At 48.4% G+C, this 21,156-nt stretch overlaps 2 protein-coding genes across 5 annotated transcripts in view; one reads left to right on the top strand and one right to left on the bottom strand.

Annotated features, from left to right (window-relative positions):
* Positions 1-5,900, top strand: part of megf6b (multiple EGF-like-domains 6b) — a 59,019-nt gene extending 53,119 nt beyond the window's left edge. The window contains exons 27-38 of the mRNA XM_036531598.1: positions 161-289; positions 741-869; positions 1,262-1,390; positions 1,559-1,690; positions 2,057-2,185; positions 2,325-2,453; positions 2,974-3,102; positions 3,475-3,603; positions 3,831-3,959; positions 4,964-5,092; positions 5,572-5,700; positions 5,808-5,900. Of these exons, the coding sequence (XP_036387491.1) occupies positions 161-289; positions 741-869; positions 1,262-1,390; positions 1,559-1,690; positions 2,057-2,185; positions 2,325-2,453; positions 2,974-3,102; positions 3,475-3,603; positions 3,831-3,959; positions 4,964-5,092; positions 5,572-5,700; positions 5,808-5,875 (1,490 nt within the window). The 3' untranslated portion in view covers positions 5,876-5,900. The remainder of the gene's footprint in view (positions 1-160; positions 290-740; positions 870-1,261; positions 1,391-1,558; positions 1,691-2,056; positions 2,186-2,324; positions 2,454-2,973; positions 3,103-3,474; positions 3,604-3,830; positions 3,960-4,963; positions 5,093-5,571; positions 5,701-5,807) is intronic.
* A 6,798-nt stretch (positions 5,901-12,698) lies between these two features.
* Positions 12,699-21,156, bottom strand: part of kcnab2a (potassium voltage-gated channel, shaker-related subfamily, beta member 2 a) — a 61,220-nt gene continuing 52,762 nt past the window's right edge. For all 4 annotated transcript variants that reach the window (XM_036531609.1, XM_036531610.1, XM_036531608.1 and 1 more), the window contains 6 exons: positions 19,761-19,846; positions 19,117-19,237; positions 18,936-19,030; positions 16,986-17,106; positions 14,277-14,365; positions 12,699-13,133 (listed from right to left, as the gene is read on the bottom strand). In XM_036531609.1, coding sequence (XP_036387502.1) covers positions 13,044-13,133; positions 14,277-14,365; positions 16,986-17,106; positions 18,936-19,030; positions 19,117-19,237; positions 19,761-19,846 — 602 coding nt within the window. In that variant the 3' untranslated portion in view covers positions 12,699-13,043. The remainder of the gene's footprint in view (positions 13,134-14,276; positions 14,366-16,985; positions 17,107-18,935; positions 19,031-19,116; positions 19,238-19,760; positions 19,847-21,156) is intronic.

Raw genomic sequence — 21,156 nt, 5'->3', positions numbered from 1 at the left:
TGGTTTATATACAGTCACACCTTTTATTTTTATTATGGCTTTAAACAATTTTTTAAGAGTCCTGTCTCTGTCTCTCTCTTGCTCTCTCTCTGTCTCTCTCCCCTCTCATGCCCTCTCTCTCTCTCTCCCTCTCTATCCCTCTCTCCCTCTCTCTCTGCAGAGTGTGGTGAGGGCCAGTTTGGGGCAGGCTGTAAGCAGAGGTGTGAGTGTGAGAATGGGGGTCAGTGTGATCGGCAGACAGGTCAGTGCACCTGTCGTCCGGGCTGGACTGGGGAGCACTGTCAGACAGGTGAGAGACAGACAGACAGAGGCACCAGCTGCTTCTTTACAAGTAAAGATCCTTGTGTTGAAAATATTTAAACTATTGTCTTTCTTATTTATTGCAGTATGTTTCTGCCTTGTGTTAATATATTTTAAACTCCATATGTGTAGTGTTTAAGGTGTGACTACTGTGTTTGGTGTTCAATGTGTAGAGGCATGTGTGTATGGTATAAACAGTGTCTGTTTGGTATGAACAGCCTGTGTTTGGTCTGCACAGTGTGTGTGTTTGGTATGAACAGCCTGTCTCTGGTATGCACAGTGTGTGTTTGGTATGAATAGCCTGTCTCTGGTATGCACAGCATGAGTTTGATATAAGCAGTGTGTGTTCAGTATAAACAGTGTGTGTTTGGTGTGCACAGCATGTGTTTGATATAAGCAGTGTGTGTTCAGTATAAACAGCGTGTATTTGGTGTACACAGCGTGTGCGGCGGGCCGGTTTGGAGCGGGGTGTGAGGAGCGGTGTGAGTGTGAGCACAGCGCCCCCTGCCACCATGTCACCGGCGCCTGCGTGTGTCCCCCTGGCTGGAGAGGGCCGCTGTGCGACAAAGGTCAGTCCCCTCGGCAAACGCACTTTCTGTGTCTCCATCTCTCTCACCCTCTTTTTTCATCTCCTTTATACCTCCCTTTCCCTGTCTTTACCTTCATTTCTCTCTCCCTCTCTCTCTCCCTCTCTCTCTCTCCCTCACTCTCTCTCTCTCTCTCTCTCTCCCTCTCTCTCTCTCTCTCACACTCTCACTCACACTCTCTCTCACACTCTCTCTCTCTCTCTCCCTCTCCCCTCAGTGATGAGGTGCACGCAGTCTCTCTCTCTCTCTCTCTTTCTCTCTCTCCCACTCCCTCTCTCCCTCTCTGTCTCTCCCTCTCTCCCCCTCTCTCTCTCCCTCTCCCTCTCCCCGCAGTGATGAGGTGTACGCAGTCTCTCCTCTCTCTGTGTTCGCAGCCTGTTTGCCCGGCACGTTTGGGGAGGGCTGTGCGCGGCGCTGTTCCTGTCCCCGCGGTGTCTCCTGTCACCATGTGTCCGGGGCGTGCGGCTGTCCCTCCGGCTTCACGGGCAGTGGCTGCGAGCAGAGTGAGTGATTCTCGCCTGTGACTCGCCTGAGTCTGTGCTCACTGCTGCTCTTATCCACAGCCACTTACATCAGTTACAGTTTTTTTCACAATGTTACCCATTTATACAGATGGATATTTACTGAGGCAATTGTAGGTTAAATTGTTATATTCTTATGTCTCTCGGTAGCCTGCCTGCCTGGCACCTACGGACTCAACTGTAATCAGGTGTGCCAGTGCTCAGAGGCCAACCAGCTGTGCCACCCTTTGACGGGCCTCTGCTACTGCGCGCCAGGCTACCACGGGCACCGCTGCCAGCTCGGTGAGGGACATCAACACAGCGCCCTCTAATGGAGGACGGGGCTCAATGGTTTTCACTCAGATACCAGTGGATGACTCTAGACTTATACACATATTGGATGAGATATAACACAGAAAGCACGTCTTCAATAATTCCTCACTCTGGAGTCTGAGAGTGTTAATGTCAAAGACCAGTCTCCTATAATTCATCTCACTACAGTCCAACAGTATTAATATCAAAGACAAGTTTCCCATCTTTCCTCACTCTGAAGTCTGAGATGGTTCAAATCAGAGACCAGTCTCCCATAATTCCTCACTCAGGAGGCTTACAGTGTTACAATCAGAGCCTAGTCTCCCATAATTCCTCACTGTGTCTCTGGGCTCCTAGAGTGTGAAGAGGGCCGCTATGGGCCAAACTGTGAGCGTCAGTGCCGATGTCTGAACGGGGGAGTGTGTCAGCGTACGACAGGCACCTGTGAGTGCCCGCCTGGGTACATAGGAGCCCGCTGCAACATCAGTGAGTATGAGCTCTGCTTCTTACCACTGTGCTACACTGCCACCCACTACATAGTACACATGGATTACACACTATGTACACTGCAGTCACCACACTGTGGAGTGTCAGTCAGAGTGGCTCTCCTGGTTTCTTCTCCCAGCATGCCCTGCAGGTCGCTATGGGAGGGACTGCGCCCAGGTGGCTCGGTGTGCGGAGGGGGCGGGGACTCACCCGGTCACTGGCAGGTGCATATGCAACCCTGGGCAGAGAGGAGAGAGCTGCGAACAAGGTGTGTGAGTGTGAGTGTGAGTGTGAGTGTGAGTGTGTGTGTGTGTGTGTGTGTGTGTGTGTATGTGTGTGTTTGTGGGTATGTGTGTGTGTGTGTGTGTATGTGTGTGTGTGTGTGTGTGTGTGTGTTTGTGGGTATGTGTGTGTGTGTGTATGTGTGTGTGTCAGGCAAAGAGGGACAGGTGGTACAGTAAGTGTGTGTGTGTGTTTGTGGGTATGTGTGTGTTTGTGGGTATGTGTGTGTGTGTATGTGTGTGTGTGTGTGTGTGTGTGTGTGTGTGTTTGTGGGTATGTGTGTGTGTGTGTGTGTGTGTGTGTGTGTGTGTGTGTGTGTGTGTGTGTGTGTGTGTGTCAGGCAGAGAGGGACAGGTGGTACAGTAAGTGTGTGTGTGTGTTTGTGGGTATGTGTGTGTTTGTGGATATGTGTGTGTGTGTGTGTGTGTGTGTGTTTGTGTGTGTGTGTGTGTGTGTGTCAGGCAGAGAGGGACAGGTGGTACAGTAAGTGTGTGCGTGTTTTGCAGGCTGTGCAGTGGGCTGGTTTGGACAGCACTGTGCTGAACGCTGTAACTGCAGGAACGGAGCACAGTGTGACTCTGTCTCTGGGGCCTGTATCTGTGGGCTGGGCTGGACTGGACCTCACTGTGAGACAGGTGAGTAACTGAAGAGCAGTGTCAATTAATGGCTCTGTAGGGTGCAGTACAGTATCTCTGCCTGTAGGGTGCAGTGCAGTGTCTCTGCCTGTAGGGTGCAGTGCAGTATATCTGCCTGTAGGGTGCAGTACAGTATCTCTGCCTGTAGGGTGCAGTACAGTATCTCTGCCTGTAGAGGGCAGTGCAGTATATCTGCCTGTAGGGTGCAGTACAGTATCTCTGCCTGTAGAGGGCAGTGCAGTATATCTGCCTGTAGGGTGCAGTACAGTATCTCTGCCTGTAGAGGGCAGTGCAGTGTCTCTGCCTGTAGGGTGCAGTGCAGTATATCTGCCTGTAAGGTGCAGTAGTGTCTCTGTCTCTGTTTTATAACAGAGTGTCCATCAGGAAGGTACGGCCCTGACTGCCAGCTGCAGTGTGACTGTCACAACAATGCCACGTGTGACAGAGTGACAGGGATCTGCCAGTGTGGTCCTGGGTACTATGGACACCGCTGCGAACACGGTGAGAGCCTTACGCACAAAGCATGCAAACACAACACATGCCTATACATACACACACACACAGCACACAGCACACATACACCCATACATGTATTTACACTGCACTCACAGACGCACTCATAAATTAATAAAGGACAGACTGACACAGTGATGCAGGTACACACCTTCTATATGCAGACTCCTACACCTGTTGATTCTGATTTTAAGTGTCTTGCCCCCCTCCCCCAGCATGCCCTCCTGGTTTCCATGGTCCCCGCTGCCGGCTGCACTGTGACTGCAGAAATGGTGCCCCCTGCCACCCCCAAACCGGCCAGTGCATCTGTCCCCCGGGATACCACGGCTCTCAGTGTGAGAAAGGTGAGTGTCTACTGCCCCCTCTCTGTCCCTGAGCTGTACTGCAGCCTGACTGCCACAGATAGTCTCTCCACTGCACACGGACCACCTGGGTTAATTTGTTTGAAGTGATTTCCTCGTGCTATGGTGGTGAATGACATGTTCCGCTAATGTTTTTACAGAGTCTTTATGTTCTCCCAGTACTATTTTGAATTTACTTTTGGAGTTTAACTGTTGGAAGTTAGGAAGCTCATGGATCTTATCCAGTGCAGTGTTCTGGGAACTTTACTGGCTTGTGTCTGCTAGTCTTGGATGCAGGACTGTAACAGACATAAGACATAAGAGATTTATTGTCATTGTTCAGGACAACGAAATTACAGTTGTCCTGTGGTTGTTGTAGTTTCTATTTTGTCAGTATTGCTCTCACTTGGGTTTGTAACTTCATTGAGATAGTCTGTAGTGGAATGTATCCTTTCTGAATTTCTGCACCATTCCAGTGTCCAGTTTTAGGCGTGATTTTGTTGAAGGAAAGCCGTGTTTTAGGCGTGATTTTGTCATAGGAAAGCCGCGTTTTCTCGTGGTGTTGGCAGTTTGTGGGGCTCTGGCTGCTGTGAAGGCTGGGAGTGTCAGTTTAGCTGACTGTGCAGAGTCTCAGCTGGCTGGTGGGGTCACTCACTGTAGTTTGACATCACTTGGCACTATGAAAACCCTGAATACAGCATGAGCTGACAGAGTCAAGACTAATCTCAGCCTCTTCATGAAGTCTGACTGTTTTGTCTGCATTGGTATCTGCATCTGTCCATCTCTCCTGCTCTTCTGTCTCTCTCTTATTCTTTACTTCTATCTTTATCCTTTGGGGACTTCTTCTCTCCCCCTTCTTCTGTTTCCTTCTCCCCTCTCCCTCTCTGTGTATCTCTCCCTCTCTCTCTCTCCCTCTCTCTCTCTCCCTCTCTGTGTATCTCTCCCTCTCTCTCTCTCCCTCTCTCCCTCTCCCTCTCTGTGTATCTCTCTCCCTCTCCCTCTCTCAGAGTGTGAACAGGGCCAGTTTGGGACGGACTGTTCAGGGTCATGTGACTGTGATGGAGACACCCCATGTGACCCTTTGAGTGGCAGGTGTCTGTGCTCCCCAGGGAGGACAGGAGCCAGGTGTGACATTGGTAAGGAGAGGGCTGGGCCATGTCTGATGTCCATTTCTATGACAACACAAATTCCCATCATGCTTTGGAGCTAATCAGGATCTTCTAATTGAATGAGTTTAGTCATTTGTCCTGGTGTGGAATTATTCCTGTCAGTCAGCTGTATTTTGTGTATCTAACTGCTAGCAGCAGAGTGACTCACGCTTCTCTCTTCTGTGTGTGTGTGTGTATGCGTGCGTGTGTATATGTGTGTGTGTGTGTGCGCGCATGTGTGCATGCATGTGTGTGCATGTGTGTGTATATGTGTGTGTGCGCATGTGTGTGTGTGTGTATATGTGTGTGTGTGTGTGTGCATGTGTGTGCGCGCATGTATATGTGTGTGCGTGCGCGTGTGTGAGTGCATGTGTGTGCATGTGTGTGCATGTGTGTATGTGTGTGCGCATGTGTGTGCGTGTGTGCATGCATGTGTGTGTGTGTGTGTGCGTTTGTGTCTGTCTCAGATTGTAGGGCGAGCCGGTACGGTCCGGATTGCACTCAAAGCTGTGAGTGTGAAAACGGAGCACAGTGTGACCCTCGAAACGGCCGCTGTACCTGCCTTCAGCACTGGATCGGATTCACCTGTCAGGAAGGTAAGGTGATGGCCCCGCCCACTGCTGACCTGCATCAGAGAGGTTTGATTGATGTGTGATGCATGCTTAAGTGGATTGACACCCTGCTGTTCACCTTCCGTCCACAGGGGGGCCCCCTCGCCTGCCTGACAGAAGCAGGAGGGAGCATGCATCACATCTAGACAACACTGTGTAGCGCCCCCTGCTGGCTAAGGATAAGCAACACCTCCGCTCTCCCACTCCTGCAGGGGCGATGCAGGCAGTACTGAACCAGAAAGTAAACGATATCACAGAGATATTTTAAACACTGAGATGGGATCGCACTCTTCCAGCAGGTGGCGCTGTAGAACCAAATAACCCTGTGGGATGGACATGGAGGAACCATTAGGGCACTGAACAAGCTGGACCTTTTGGACCTGTGTGTTTATTCTCCATGTCTCTCTGAGGAGGACTGAGGACCAAACTGCACAGCTTGGCTGCACCTCTGCACACATACAAACACCTAAACGCACACGTACGCACACACATACCGACATACACAGACACACACACACATATATGAACTGACCATTTCCCAGGTGTGAGAGTCAGCGGCCCAACTGGGTCCAGACACTAAGCTGCCCAGTGTGATTCTTAGTCATAAGACACCCTTCCCTGCTGGACAGGGCTCAGGGCAGGGTTCGGGGTTTAGGGGGAAAAAAAGAGTACTAAGACACTCTATTATTGAGCAGATATTCAGCTCCTGTATCACTGCCGTGCTCAGTGTTGGAGTGTCTGGTTCAGCCTGCTGTTCCTGTGCTGTGGATGTTCTGTTTTGGACCACGCCCCCTTTAAGAATTTTCATAACGAGGCAGCCAATCAGAGCACTTACAGCTTCAACAATGGGAAAGACTGAGGTTACAGTGTGAAACACACAGAGCTGAATACCTGTGAGAGTTCACATCATGAGGAACAGGAAACAGAAGAGACTTATTTACAGGTCTCATATTAATATTACAGACCAATGTTTTGAGGGGATGTGGACCAACTGGGCCACCATACTGAAAAGCATTTGTGCGTGGATACAGACACAGTATACTAGAGTTACTGTATCTGCGCCCCAGTCCTGTTGGAGAACTTTTTAACTTTTTAACGATCTGGTTTCATTTGCTGATCTACAGATTGATTTGACAGTCTGCTAAATACTTGTCTCTATCTTAGCTGAAGTACAGCACAATATTGTATACAGTGTATTTATGAATGTACATATGTATGTAACAGGTCTTAAAAAAATCAATCACATGCCTTGCATAAGGATTCATTTCAGTTGTTTAAGAAATTAACCTTCAGTCAAATGATTTTGTCTAAGGCTTACCACTGTCAGATATCCTCCATGGTCACCATTCTGGCAGACTGTCGTTGTTTTGTGTTAAAACTCACATGTAAAACTGAGCCAAACCATTGTATCTGTGCCTTGGTCAAAAGCCAATACGTGGTACATTGAAACACATTTGCATGTACGATATGCAGTATAGGCCTTCTGTTCTTGCCCTGTGAAAAGGCTTCGCAGAGGATGATGTGGGTGCTTCATGTCTACGGTTCTGAATGTTCGGTGTATGAAGGGATGAAAGGTGCTGTATTCCCCATTCCTCTGTACGTGCGTTTACTGACGTGAAGAGCAGCAGCGTGGAAAATTCTTCCGTGTTCCATTTTCCCTTCACATTTTGGTTTGCTCACACTCTGTGTTTGACTAAAAATGTCTTAAATTGCGTAACTGAAATTTCTCAGCTGAGATTGCCACTGATTTGATCAAATTTCATTCATGGGAACTAGAACTTTAAGAGATTTTTGAAGGGATATGGTCAAACCGAACTGTAAATCCCCTCATACAAAGGAAAGAAAAGACCACAAGTCATCAGTTACAGCAGTTCTAGTCTGAGGTGAATTTCAGTGAATGAAATGAAGTGTCTGACTGAAATGAAAACCTGCAGTCATGGCAGGCACAATCAGCCAGTTAGGAACCTGAAACCTTAAAGGGGCCAGTTATGTCTTCCTCCATAAGCATGAGAGTTAATGCTTAGAGAGAGCAGGAAATCAGCTGGACTCCGGTCCCGCAGGTCTAGTATTAGCCTCAGTTTATATGCACTGATACTGTAAATAAAGTTGCTTTTCAGGAATTTCTTTGACAACTTGAAAAAGTCTTAAATATTCTATACATTTCATGGCTTCCTGTTCCAGGGACTGTGTTTTTAAATATGAAAGATTGTAATATTCTCTCCACAAGTTTAAAAGTGCTTGTTCATTTTCACACCGCCCGCAGACTGCAGTCCATCTCGGTCACAGTGCTGCTTCAGCACACAGTGGGCATCATTGGCAACATCCACACAGGAATAACAGCTGGTATCATCCATTATCAGGGACTGTCTTCTCCTTTCCTCTCTATCCTGACTGCTAAAGAAGTGTCCAATCTGATACAAACTGTAAGGATGCAGCTCTTACTAAGATGCATAAAGTACGTAAGAAGTGCTGAAAAAAAACAGGATATCCTACAACTAATCAAAGCAAAAAAAAAAAAACAGCACTGCTACAGTAAGATTCACAAAATAATTAAAACAAACATCTCATCCCTCACTGGCTGGATGAGAAAAATCAAAGACCAGGCAAGACACCAAACGTGTCACTTCAGAACTTTTCTTTTTAATTTTCATTTCATAAATACAGAAGCTGTACATATGTCCTTTGTTCAGATTCAAGCACAATGCAGTTAGCAACACCGGCCAATGAAAATAGAGCTTTCAAATGACAACAGGCAGAAGTGATCGGGGCCATTATTATGTACAGAGGTCAAACTATGTACATTCAGAAGCTATGTGATGTTTCAGCAGGTGTCCAAAAACAGCAGAACTGTCTACAGCAGAAAGCGTTTTTTTTGAAGAATTGGTGTAAAGGCATACTGTACAATACAGATCATTTCACTTTGTCTTCGTCACCTTATTATAAACAGAATAAAATGCAGCTTGTTAAAAAAATAAAATCAATAAACCTTTTCAGTTAGCTTCTTCCAGTTCATTACACCAAAGTATCACAGATATCTCTAGAAGGAAGGTCTATTGTGTTTGCGATTGTTTCTTGACTACGGCCTCATGCAGTGCTTGCTGTACCCATGCAGTGCTATCTCACACTGTCTGCGATGCGGTCCGCAGCCTCTGAGAGAGCGGACTCTCCTGATCACAAAGCCTGCAGCTTGTGCACCAAACCCTGCAGACACAGCTGAAACCCCCAGGCACAGAAGAGCCTGGCTTTGGCGCAAGCAGCTTATCTGCCTCAAAGTGAGAAAAGTGAGTGTGCAACAGGCGGGGATAAAAAAAAAACTACGCGCAGAGAGAGACGCACCCGATCTCCCCGCAGGGTGTACAGCGGCTGCCCAAAGCAAACGCAGGAAGCTCCTGTGAAGCAGGAGGCTGCTCTCTGATCATCCGAACACATTCAGGACCGTGCTGTCCCCGCTCAGCATGCAGAATCACACAGGAGAATCCCTCCCCAACCTGAACACCGACTGCAGCTGGTCAACACTGACAGTGTTAGCACTGCCATGTTCAGGCTTAACATCACCTCATGTACTGAACACACCATTTCAGCCACGTGGCCATTGAATAATTCTGCATATTCTTAATAGAGAACCTAAACATCTGAAAAATGTTGTGTCTACTGACCAACATCAAATAACTGACCTGTGTGATAGGAACTCCCTAAGGAAAACCTGAAACTAGTGAAGACTGGAAACAGGACACATATGACAGACCATTATGCAGACCATACACATATGCGTATGTGTGTACATACATACCTACATCCATACATATATGTACCAGGCAATAGTATGTCTTACTTGCACTCTCCTCTTTATCAGTTACAATGTTCGCTGACGGCGTTTTTTGCAGGTTAAACTCTTCCTTTCCGTGTCTGATCAGGTCTGCGTTAATGCTGTAACTCTTCTGCGTAAAGAAGACTGAGAGATACACTCACAGGATACACACTGCACAGCAGACCCAGAAATGGACAGAATGTGGGGAAAACACAAAAAATACAAGCAAGAGAGTCTATTTTCTGACTTATTCTGTAACATTATACCTGTGCAGTGCACAGCAGAGAGACCTAAGCTGCTTATTGTGACCGAATACTCATGCATAGTTTAACGGCGGAAACACCTGGCTGAAAGTACATGATTAAAACACACCGTCTCGGAGCAAACTCGCCGAACGGCGACATGCTGCGCATTCCATCGCAGTATTAACACAGCTCATTCTGTTCTTGCGTGGATTCGTGTTTAAATATTTACAGCGTATGAGTGTGCAGTGTACCGTTATGGGCTGAAGGTGTGAGATGCAGTGCCAAGCGGTCAGTGAATTTTACAGCAGTGCTTTCTTCAGCCACACGAGGGAGCCAGAGGTCAGGAAAAGCTGAGCTGAGCTTCAGATCAGTTGTACCGCCTCAGTAACGTGAGCATTCAGAACTCAAGACCAAAGGAGTCCCTCACACTCTCTTCTGTGCTATACCTTGTGGTAGAACACAGGATAGAATACTGTACTGTAGTGCTCTTGGCAGCCAGCTGGGGGAGCCAGAGAGGGAACAATTCTCCTTGAACACAGGTCTACTTGACATTTTTCTACAATCCATTTTTCCCTGTCCCTCCCTCTTTCTCCTCTTTCCGTGAAAGATGCAGTGATGTACGTACCAGAAATGCATGCTGACAGGGACAAACCCCACACTCTCAACCCCATCCTCACAGCTGTGTTCACATACAGAGGTGACTGAGGAGAATCGGGCTTCAATGTCAGGCCATGAATCTCACTGCAGACGTTACTGTCAGACTCCCTCACCACTGACAAATACATCACATCAAATTACTGATAAAAAAAAAATCTCATTCATACTGCCAGCACTGTCCAAACAGAGTCTTTCACTGCATACTATGCACTATGTATTATTCTAGGAGACACTAAACCATCACTCAGATTGACTAAACCAAACCAAAAACTAACATTTAGACTAAGTTTTGAATATTAAGGCTAGGTAAATCAGTGCAATATTCTTATATGGAATGGAATGGAAAAAAAAACACTGAAATGCAAAGCGAACCCGGCAGGGAACACTGATTAAGCCGCAGCTCTGTCATTTCCACAGGACAGAGATGGCTAGAGCAAATTACACACCCACAAACCCTCTCTCTCCTTACCTAACCCTAACCCTAACCACACCCACAAACCCTCTCTCTCCTTACCTAACCCTAACCCTAACCACACCCACAAACCCTCTCTCTCCTTACCTAACCCTAACCCTAACCACACCCACAAACCCTCTCTCTCCTTACCTAACCCTAACCACACCCACAAACCCAATCTTTCCTTACATAACCCTAACCACACCCACAAACCCTCTCTCTCCTTAGCTAACCCTAACCCTAACCACACCCACAAACCCTCTCTCCTTACCTAACCCTAACCGCACCCACAAACCCTCTCTTTCCTTACCTAACCCTAACCCTAACCACACCCACAAACGCTCTCCTTTCACCCCTCAGCTCCTTCAGTTTAAAAAAAAAAATCTAGAAACTGTGTGTATGAGCGTGCCTGTCTGCGAGTGAGAAACCCTGCGAGCGTGTCTGAGTATATGTGTATGTGTGTGTGTGACATGAAACTTGTTCTTATAAGAGCACAACTTAGAGGGTTATGATGCGTTAGATCTACAGGGTGAACTCTCTGGGTGAACTCTACACCCACTCTACCTCGGCATATATACATATAGCACAGTTTAAGACGGGCAGGAACCTAAAGTCTGCTAAAGGAGGTACACCCCAGGGTGACCGTTAAAAATGAGCTAAAGAAAAGAGTGCCCGGTGCTTTATAGGAAATGGCTGAGAGGCAGAAGGGACGTGCAGAGAAATGAAGCGTTATTTTTAGCTGGAAGGAGCATGAAGTGTTGTGACACACAGATGTGAGTCTTTGGCTTGAGACGGGTGACATGTACGAATGAAACAGACAGCCTCCACAGTGAGAGCGCGCGCGCACACACACACACACACACACACACACCTCTACCTGTTCCAGTACCTGAGCTGCTAACACTAACTGGTCTCGTGTCCCAGTTCACTCTGAATGTACAGATGACATACTCTGTAGAATTCAACACAGAATGAAACCCTGCCTCAGACGAATGCAGCGTGCCAAATCTAGATGCTCCCTGGGTACTACAGGTACTCTGAACATCGATTAAGTGACAGGACCAGGTCTAGCTGGGCAAAACTGTGGCAGGACCGGTTCTAGCCAGGTAAAACCATGAAGGAACCAGGTCTACTCAGGGAAAAACTGTGAGGGAACCAGGTTTAGCCAGGTAAAACCGTGACAGGACCAGGTCTAGCTAGGAAAAACCGTGACAGGACCAGGTCTAGCTAGGTAAAACCGTGACAGGACCAGGTCTAGCCAGATAAAACCGTGATAGGACCAGGTCTAGCCAGATAAAACCGTGACAGGACCAGGTCTAGCCAGGTAAAACCGTGATAGGACCAGGCCTCGCCAGCCAGGACAGGGGCAGCGCTGGGCAGTAGTGTGCCCAGCTTCTCTCCAGCATCTGCGTGTCTGATGCTCTGAGGCTGGGGCCTTCACTAGCACGTTCTAACAGGCACAGCAGCAGTGGGCAGAGCCAGTGCAGCACAGGGGCACAGAGCATGCTCAGTAGACACAGTACAGCTCGGTCCAGAGGAGTGCAGCCCCGTGCAGCTCGATACAGTGGAAGGACAACTAACTTTGGTCATGCAATCGTTATCGTTACTTAAAAGGGACCTCCGGGTGTGCAGCCTCCTGAAAAAGAGCTGGACAGATTCACGGACTGCTTCAGAGGGCCTTTTCATCCATCTGTAAACTGCGAACTGCCCTTTCAGACAATCACACCTTTTTAGCTGTCAAACAAAACCAAACCAAAACTGAGTAAGGGACAATGATACAATTATAACATACGGAGTCATCTCTCTTTTGCTCATACTGATCTTATTTTTACTTATATGCATTCAGTATTAAAAAAAAAAAAAAAAAAGTATTTTAACGGGCAAGCAAGCATGTGCTTTTTTTTCTCTTCCGTTTCAGAATGTGTTTCTCCTTAACTGAACGGATTGCTGATTTATGTATGCGTGCAAGTTCCTTTCGCATTCATTATCTGGGCCTCCTCTAGCCTCTCCGCTGCAGGTCCCATTCGGGAATTTTTTTTGTGTGTAATTCTAAAGGACTCCTCCTCCAGGACCAGGCCTCTGCTGGTCTCATGCACCAGATTCCATTGGTTATAAAGCAGCCAATGAGCAGCCACTCCAGCGTTGGTCCCTGGGGCCTCCTGCATTAGGACCGGTAGTCCTTTTTACTGTAGGGCTTGTTCCCCAGGATGCTGTCCACCTCGTGTATGATGGAAGAGGATAGCTTGGGAAGGACCTGCAGAAGAGATCAGAGCTGCTTTTAAAGCAGGCCAATCTCTAAAAGCACAGGAGCACACTGCCTGATACCACATATGGCTCCGATCCTGATCAAATATTTAACACGTTAAATGTCAAAAGCATACTGTAGGAAACAAACACACAACTCTCACCGCCCCCCAAACACACACATGCACACACTTACACATGCAAACACACACTCACACTCACACACACTCCCACGCACACACACGCACACCCACATGCAACTGCACAAGCCCCCCCAAACACACACGGTTTGGGAAAAGGAGGAGACAGAAACTGTGACTTCAGGCCGAATAAAGAGCACGCTGAAAAGAACACTGAAAATTGTTCTTACTCAGTGCCAGTCTTATCAGGATTTGGGGAGTAAGCATCTCCCTCCCTCCTCCTCTGATTAGCTCACAGGACGAGGCATCTGAGCACATTACGTTAAACTGGACTGATAAGCCCTGCGTTATTCATGAGAAATTATTCTGTTACACGGCAGTGATGTCAGACAGCGGGGCGAGGCGGAGCAGCAAGCACTTCTGTCTGAAAATTCATATTTCTAATGAAGTCTTTCTGATCCTCAATCTCGTCTGTGCAGCCCCTGCCCCCTGAACTGTGAGCGCTTTTGTGCAGGGATGCACACACACACTCTCATCCTTCTCCCTAGGCTTGGCTTATTTCTGATGCGCTGTGCTCAGGACCAGAAAAAAAACACAGCTGTTAGCACGAGGGGCTCCCAGACACATTTCCTACAGTGACATTATGACTCAGCTTGGAAGATTCTAATGGATATTTCTGTCTTTTCCTTAAATGGCCTGAAAGGGCCTGATTATGAAACGCTGGAAGGGCCTCAGTACGTCCTTAACGGGGCATGCTGAGCAAACACAACAGGACTTTTAGGTGACTTTTATAACTTTATAAGAACGAGTGGCTGAATAATTTGTCACGACACCGTCACTGAATTGCTCCGAGTTACGCTGTAGCTCCCTCTCCAAGAACAGTAACTTACTGGCTTCATTGAAACAAAGCAATTTATACTTGGTTAGGTGTATATTAAAAATGAATGGTGAAATCCTCCAAGCCTCAGACACAGACACACAGACACACACAGAAACGCACAGTGAGGACCCACCTGTATCGCTCCTATGTTCTCCATCAGCTGGTCAGTGTTTGAGGCCCCCAGCAGTACGGAGCTCACCCCTTCATTCCGAAGGCACCATGCTGAGAGAGAGCAGCACACAGTAATGACCCCCTGGAAAGCAATGCTCCTAACTCCACCCATACACACACACACACACACACACACACACACACACACACACACACACACACACAGACACAGACACAGACACAGACACAGACACAGACCGACCGACACACACACACCGACCGACCGACCGACACACACACACCGACCGACCGACCGACCGACCGACCGACCGACACACACACACACACACACTGATACACACACTCCCGAACGCACACACACTGATACACTCCACACACACAAGTACTCCACACACAGACCCCCCCCCCCCCCCCAACACACACACACACACACACACACACACACACAGAAGTACTCCACACACACATACACACACACACATGCACACACATACATACCCGTACACACACTACTGTTACACATAACCACCGCCCGAAAAAATGCTAGCCCACATCCTATGGTAAACACAGTTACCACCCTGCCATCCGCACAGGAAATGAGGTCACACAAGCCATCAGGATGGTGCCATTACCTTAAAGACCACCATATTCCTGAGGTCCACCCAGAGAAACTGATATTCTCCTACTGCTGTGACAGCCAGAGGGGCAATGTGTGTGTGTGTGCGTGTGTGTGTGTGTGTGTGTACGCGAGCGACTCTGTGTGAAGAACAACACAAATCCAAAACAAGCCCCTTATAATGAAAGCTGCATTAAGCTGAAACAGATTGCTCTATGACAAACAAAGATAAAGACTTCAGAGACGCCGCTGTGTTCTCAATCAGACCTGCACAGCCGTGCTCAACACCCTTCGATGGCATCAAAACGCAAAACGTTTTCTCTCCAGCGCTCACAAAATCTCCACATACCCCCACCAGAGCCCCTATCACAGTCAGCGTTATGTTTCACCTGAACATTTCTAGTGCCCCCCCGCTGTGCAGGTATGCACAGGTATGCTCAGGCCAACCTCACCCGGGGGGCCAGTTTATGGGGGGGGGAAAGGCCAGTTCCTCTCTGATCCCGGACAGCGTGCAGCAGACAGTGATAAGACTACTCTGTCCCTCGCAGCAGGAAGAACGGCCTTAATTCAGAGTGCAAATCCGATCTTTTTTCCTGCGCTCGTGGGAGATTTCAGCGCATTACAACACACATGCTCTGCCTCCTCTGATGATGTCACCACTGACATCACCGGGAGAACATCCTGTCCCTCTTCACCCTCCAGGAAAAGGGCAAAGGGTCTCCCTGTTTACCCATAATTCCCTCCTGGCTGGGTGATGGTGGCGTGCAAAACCTGTAGCAAGGACAGGAAGTTAACCAAATGAATTTCACTGCAAAACGCAATATATCGGTATTGCCTCTGCTCATTGGTCAATTTACACCAAGCACAGACACAGATAAACAGGTTTGAATAATTCATCAAAAACCTTTTAATAGCTTCATCACAGGGAAAGTGAAACATTTTTGATTAGGTCTTTCAGCTACACTGTATATAGGCTAGCTAACGAAACAGTCAATTCTGACAACTGCCTGACAGATCAGTTGGTCAGTCTAAATATGGAAGCAAGATTAGCCATCAGATTAGCGTATCACTTGATGTAGACTTGGTTAGAAATAAAAAAAATCTCTATAGATAAAGGGAGAGGATTGAACAGGGGTTTAAACATGTTCATTTTTGTCAGAGGAGTTGCATCTCACACCTGATGCAGGAGCTGGTTTAAAGTTTCATTTCAATTTAACAATGGAATGATTTGATTAATAAAAATTGTCTGATATCACGTTTTGCCTTTAAAAGCACACCTAAACCGTATTATTTAAACGTATACAGTCAGAAGCATTCATTTGTGATGAAAAAAAATGCAAATAAGAATTTTTCGTGGCATTTATCGTGTTTTGGTATTTGCTCATGTATCGAATTGCAGGCTTATAAAGCTGAGATTCCGTTAAAGAATCAGTAAGCTAGTTGTCTGCCTAGCTAACTTACCTATTTATCCCAGCTAGCGATCTACCTAGCTACTCTCAGACACAAGATACTCAGGTATACTAATGCTATGACGAGGACGAAAGGTCAACAACTACACACGTTTTACACTTTTCACATTAGCCACAGGCAAATGTGAGCTAATTCACAATAGCTAACGATCGGTAAGGAGCAGTTAGATCTGTAGCGGTCGCAGCTCTCCCGGTCCGCCTGCAGAAATCAGTAGCAACACGGCAGGTACACATGTGAGCAGTGTGTTCATGGTGTGTTACACGCCTGGTACACCTTGCGCAGCACAATAGTGGAGACTGACACCTCATACCGTCAAACCTACAGCTTCTTTACAGCGCACACCTCATACCGTCGAACCTGCGGCTTCTTTACAGCTTTACACTTCTGCACACCTCATCCCGTCTCATCATTATTCCTTCCCAACCCGAGTCCGACAGCAACAGGCGCACACATACCCACACGCACACACTCACACACACAGAGCAAACACCACACCCACCACAGCCTCCCACACGGACAGACAGACAAACTGCCCCCCTCCCTCCCCTGACACAGCCAGTGAGAGACAGACGGACGGACGGACAGACGGACAGAAAGAGAGAGAGCGGCAGCGCGGCGCGTTACCGATGGCGAGCTGGGGCAGAGTGCAGCCCAGCCGCTCCGCGATCACCTGCAGCTCTTTCAGCTTCGCCTGCTGACGCCGGCCCTCCTCGCTCAGAATCTTATCCTTCAACCACTGGTACCCCTGCCGACACACAGCACACCTGCTGAAAAACCCCACCCGCCCACTCAAGCGCCGCCGGGAGCGTCCAGTCCCAAACCCGAGTGTCAAAGATGCCTTTTCCTCACGCCTTCTCTCTCTTTACATATAAATACATACATACCAAAAAAACTACTTTAAAGTAGCTCCCATTATCTTGTGAGCTCGCAGTAGCTCACACGATAAATGTTATGCTTTTTTTTTTTTTACAAATCTTATAATTTGAAAAATTATAGATACTAGAAAAATCTTATATCAATATAAAATTCATGGCAGGAACTTCTTTCAAATGTAGAGGAAACACTGGGGAAAATTCATTTCATACATTTTAGATGTAAATATTCTTGTCATGAGAAATATATTTAGTATCTGTTTTATTTATTTGTTTCGGAAGAAAGTCTCCCCTGCCAGGCAGCACTTGTGTGAGGGGAGCTGTTTTTGAACATGTGACTTTTCTGCTCTACAGTTTGAACAGAAATAAGCCGCTGAGGAGCGAAATCATTACTCTTTCAGTTCAAACTGTACGGCAGACGCACACACAGCCACGCACACCGGCAAACATACACACATGAATGCACGTATACAAACACACACACATGCACACACATACACACAGATACACTACACACAGACGCATGAATGTATGCACACACGCGCACACACAGACTTAAAAAACATTACACATAAACACACACAGTACAGAAGATCTAAATCTGTTGGAGTAAAATGGAATTTCATGTGGAACTAATATGCCTGTAAACCCTCAGAGTTACAAACTATATTCAGCCTTTATTGAAATAATTCCCTTTAAACCCTTTAAAATATTTTTATACACCATAGATATTCACAGAGTGGAAGAACATGGGAATGTGTGTGTGTGTGTGTGTGTGTGTGTGTGTGTGTGCTCTAAGACTATATCAAATTCTAATTCAGTAATATTGAAGGGACACCACAGATAAAGAGTGTGAGGGCTGCTGATCTCATCAGTTTGAAAGGAGAAGCCAGCGATGCTCATATCAGCACACTGACTTTCATTTCCTTTGGTTCCTGATCAGACACTACCCCACATCTCCAGCCCAAGACATATAAACCTCTGATTTTTGAGTCAGGTGATTGGTTTAAAGATTGGTGTAAAGATGTTAAGGACAGAGAAACCCAGAGGACCGACAGCTACATGCTACAGTACGGGTGTACATGAAGAAGGAGACACAACACAAGCTCACGTGTGCACGTCTGTATGCACAATGTAAGTGTGTGTGTGTGTCTGTATACACAGTGTGTGTGTGTGTGTGTGTGTGTCTGTGTCTGTATAGACAGTGTGTGTGTGTGTGTGTGTGTGTGTGTCTGTATAGACAGTGTGTGTGTGTGTGTGTGTCTGTGTCTGTATGCACAGTGTGTGTGTGTCTGTATGCACAGTGTGTGTGTGTCTGTATGCACAGTGTGTGTGTGTGTGTGTGTGTGTGTCTGTAGGCTTAAGAAGCCTGTAGCTCGATGCAGCAGGGAGGGAATGGTGACCTCAGTTGTATGACAGACACAAACACATCAAGAGAAAACGGTAACCTAGGAGACACGAAAAAGAGCCGTTAACACATGACATCAACAATGAGAGGGCCAGAGGTGGAGGTGGAGAAGAGGAGGAGGGAGGGAGGGAGAAGAGTATGGGAGAGAAAGGGGGAAGAATGGGAGAGAAAGGTGGAGGTAGAGCCTGGCCGTGGCGATGGGGCTGAGAGGTGCAGGTGAGAGGGACAGGTGGAGGGGAGGGAGAGGGACAGAGGTCAGAGGTCAGACAGACAGGTGGAGTCAGGGGGCCATACCTTCAGGGAGGCGCGGGAGTATGGGGGCACGCCGCTGTCGTATTTCCCTGAGATGATCCCACAGGCCAGGGGGGACCAGGTCATCGCACCCACCCCTGCCGGGACAGAGCAGAGAGTCAGGCTCCTCCCCACTGCGCACGACTGCACTGTGACCTCCGCGCCTGCAGGGGGAGCCACTCACCGATCTTGTGGAAGAGCTCGGGCAGCTGCACCTCCACCTTCTCTCTCTGGAACATGTGGTACTCGGCCTGCTCGCAGATCGGCGGGATCTGGTTAAACTGCCGCGCCACGGAGTACGCCTCCTGCAGGAGACACAAGAAACAGCAGGTACAGTTTCAATACGCTGTGGAACCCCCTGTTCATTTTCCCTATGGCTGACTCTCACAGGCTCTCCAGCTGGTTTATAGATGATGGTGAAGAAATACATCTTAATCATTAGCACTGACAGCCCTGTGTGAGTCAATAACATATTTAGCCCAGTTGGCAAATGCCCCAAATATGGCAGTTTTATCATTGATCATCAAGCTTCAAATCCCCTGTGAGTGGAGCAGGATTTCAGCTCAGTGCGTTTCCGTCAGGGTGGGGCTACAGTCCGGCTTCATTTCACCTTAAAGTTTCACTCATTAACGTTCATCACTCCTAAAGGAAGTCACTCCACTTGATGAATCAGTTGTGATTCAAAAGGTAACACTAAATCTCACTCTGATCCCCCGATCCGCCAAGAGAACCACCCCTGAATCTTACTTAGAAACAGTGAGATGTACCACTGTCCCAGCTATGACAGGGGACGGGGGTGCAGAACGGAGACAAGAGGCCGTGGCTCACCATGATCTCCATGGGGCTCCAGCGAGATGTCCCCCAGTACATGGCCATTCCCTGATTGATCACATGCGTCATCGCCCGCACCGTCTCTGCCAATCAAAACACAGAGATCCACGCATGGGCGGAGATGCACAGAAACAGGTCACAAAGGGGGGTCAAGGGGGAGAGGAGAGGACAAAGATCTTCATAAAGCTTTTCCATCACTGTGAGTGTGGAGGCTGAACCTTTTTAGCGGCTCTTTGCTGCAGTGACCTTGGGGTCAGCTGGATCTGCCCAGCCCAGCTGCTCCTCTGCAGGCCAATTGAGGGCGAGAGAGAGAGAGAGAGAGAGAGAGGGAGAGAGAGAGAGAGAGAGAGGGAGAGAGAGAGAGAGAGAGAGAGAGAGAGAGAGAGAGAGAGAGAGAGAGAGAGAGAGAGAGGGAGAGGGAGGGAGTGAGAGATAGAGGGAGAGAGAGAGAGAGAGGGAGGGCGAGAGGGAGAGAGGGAGAAAGAGAGGGAGAGGGAGGGAGTGAGAGGGAGAGGGAGACGGAGAGGGAGAGAGAGGGAGAGAGAGAGGAAGAGAGGGAGAAAGAGAGGGAGAGGGAGGGAGTGAGAGATAGAGGGAGAGAGAGAGGAAGAGAGAGAGAGAGAGAGAGAGAGGGAGAGAAAGAGGGAGAGGGAGGGTGGGGGTGGGCAGGCAGGGAAGGAGAGAAATGGGGAGGACAGCAGAGAAAAAGAAAGAAAGAGAGGGAGGAAGGGAGGTAGAGAAAGAGGGGGGGGCAGAGGGAGAGAGGGAGGGGGAGAGACACAGAATGGGAGCACTAGAGAAAGACTGAAAGACCCATGCCCCCAGGCTGTGAGCTAGGAGAGTCACAGCAGATGGTTATATTCTCCCGGCCTGTTTCCAGTAATATGTGCAACTGCTGTGAACTTTGTAAAAAGCACAAGCCTGAATAAACAGCCATGCCATTATGCAACGATGACACTGCGCTGGGGGGGGGGGGGGCACCACCAGGGTTTCCCCTGCAGAGAAGCAGTGCAGACATTGCATTACATTCATTCTGCAGGACAGGCTCCAGAGGCAGGGCGTGCAGCAGGGGCGGGCCACAGACTCCTCCAGAGGCAGGGCGTGCAGCGGGGGGGGGGGGCACAGACTCCTCCAGAGGCAGGGCGTGCAGCGGGGGGGGGGGGGGCACAGACTCCTCCAGAGGCAGGGCGTGCAGCGGGGGGGGGGGCACAGACTCCTCCAGAGGCAGGGCGTGCAGCGGGGGGGGGCACAGACTCCTCCAGAGGCAGGGCGTGCAGCGGGGGGGGGCACAGACTCCTGTGTGTTCAGCCATTACAGACTCACTTCACTCCCTCACTTCACACAACCAAGGGCTCAACACAGAACAAGATTTACCTAAGCCTTACCCGCGCAA

This window comes from Megalops cyprinoides, chromosome 6 (genome assembly GCF_013368585.1).
Source record: "Megalops cyprinoides isolate fMegCyp1 chromosome 6, fMegCyp1.pri, whole genome shotgun sequence".
Taxonomy (NCBI): Eukaryota; Metazoa; Chordata; class Actinopteri; order Elopiformes; family Megalopidae; genus Megalops; species Megalops cyprinoides.
The sequence above is the reverse complement of the archived record's forward strand: the minus strand, read 5'-3'. Positions and strand labels throughout refer to the sequence as shown.